Below are 1,694 nucleotides of genomic sequence, written 5' to 3'. Positions count from 1 at the left end.
CTTTCAATCTACTTATCGTGTATGTACAGAAACATACATAAAACATATATATGTAAGTGACAAATTCATATATCATGACCTACTGATTTTAAAGATATGAATGCCAGCAGGCACCCGCTTACAATTACTCATACAAATCGTGCATGCACAGATACATACAAATACAATAAACTAGAAAATAAACACAAGTATAGGTTACAGATATATATCTCACGACCTACCGATATTAAAGCTATGAACACTAGCAAGAACCCGTCTCTGACGCTGGAGCTATTGAAGCGTGGGCCACACGAGCCAGTCACACTGGCACACGACTTCGATTTGTGACAGACAAAGCCACAGTCTGCACCATAGCAGGGTTTAGGGTTTAGGGTTTAGTGTTTTGAATGTCAAGGGTATTGCACACCAGTAATATTCTGTGCCGTGATGGTACGGATTGATTGCCAAATGTCAAACTATGGTAAAACCGGGTGGGCATATAAATGTCATTCAATGTATTTTTGGAATACAGATAAATGCGTGTGCAAAAATATAATAATAATAATAATAATGTTGATAATAATAATAATATTACTACTAAAAAAAATATAATTTAATAATAATATCAATAGCAACAATAATAATAATAATAATAATAACAATAATAGTAATAATAATAATAATATATATTATTATTGTTATGGTTATTATTATTATTATTGTTATTGTTATTGTTATTGTTATTGTTATTATTATTATTGTTATTTAATAACAATAATAATAACAATAATAACAATAATAATAATAACAATAATAATAATAGCAATAATAGTAATAATAATAGCAATAACAATAACAATAACAATAACAATAACAATAACAATAACAATAACAATAACAATAACAATAACAATAACAATAACAATAACAATAACAATAACAATAACAATAATAATAATAATAAAATAAATAATAATAATAATAATAATAATAATAATAATAATAATAATAATAATATATATTATATATATATATATATATATACTCATTTCAACAACTAATGCATACCTACACACAGAATAGCATTAGCAAGCGCTCCCACGGTCTTCCCGCAGGCTGAACAGTATGTGGCGGTGAGGAATCGTCGCTGTTCCCATGCGTGCCCCTTGTATGTTTGATTTTGGCGCGTAGTTAGTTTAAGTTGTGACGCGCCCTGGGAAGTGTCTATGGCGAGCACAGTCCGCCTGTTATATTGGGGCCAACAAATGCGCCAAATCACCAAAAAAAAAGGTGCATGATACGTTATTGAGTCTTGGCGCGAGTGGCATGAGCTCGGAGATAAGGTATATGACTGTTTGTATACAGGATAGGCAAATCAGGATTATGGACATACAGAAAGCTTGAAGGATATGGATGTTTCACAGGTCCCTTGAACCATCAATCTACAGGGAAGGGATATTGATGATGATATATAGATAGGGTATCCACGGCGGTTGCATGTATTAAATGCATAGATGATATAACTCCGAAAAGGCTTCCAACATGCTTCTCGGAATCTCCATAGTGTAATTCTACACCATACCTGTTTAATTGTTGTGGTGTTGAAGCTATCACTTTCGGCGAACTGCTCCCCCCGCCTAGGAGTTTGAAACTGGAAGAAACACTGTATGGTAGAAATGTGACAGAACACAAGATCAATTCATACTCACTATAAA

The 1,694-nt window shown here is 32.4% G+C and overlaps 1 protein-coding gene across 1 annotated transcript; it reads right to left on the bottom strand.

Moving 5' to 3' along the window:
* Nucleotides 1–1,047: 1,047 nt before the first annotated feature.
* SARC_15017 (hypothetical protein) lies at nucleotides 1,048–1,649 on the bottom strand (the record flags this gene model as incomplete). The annotated part of the gene is made up of 2 exons (XM_014290852.1): nucleotides 1,048–1,223; nucleotides 1,562–1,649. Coding segments are annotated over 2 exons (264 nt in total), but the record flags the coding sequence as incomplete, so codon positions are not given.
* Between the last annotated feature and the right edge of the window lie 45 nt (nucleotides 1,650–1,694).

The sequence above is a fragment of the Sphaeroforma arctica genome (assembly GCF_001186125.1).
Source record: "Sphaeroforma arctica JP610 unplaced genomic scaffold supercont1.5475, whole genome shotgun sequence".
NCBI lineage: Eukaryota > Ichthyosporea > Ichthyophonida > Sphaeroforma > Sphaeroforma arctica.
Note: the sequence above shows the minus strand (reverse complement) of the source record. Positions and strands in the feature narration are given on the sequence as shown.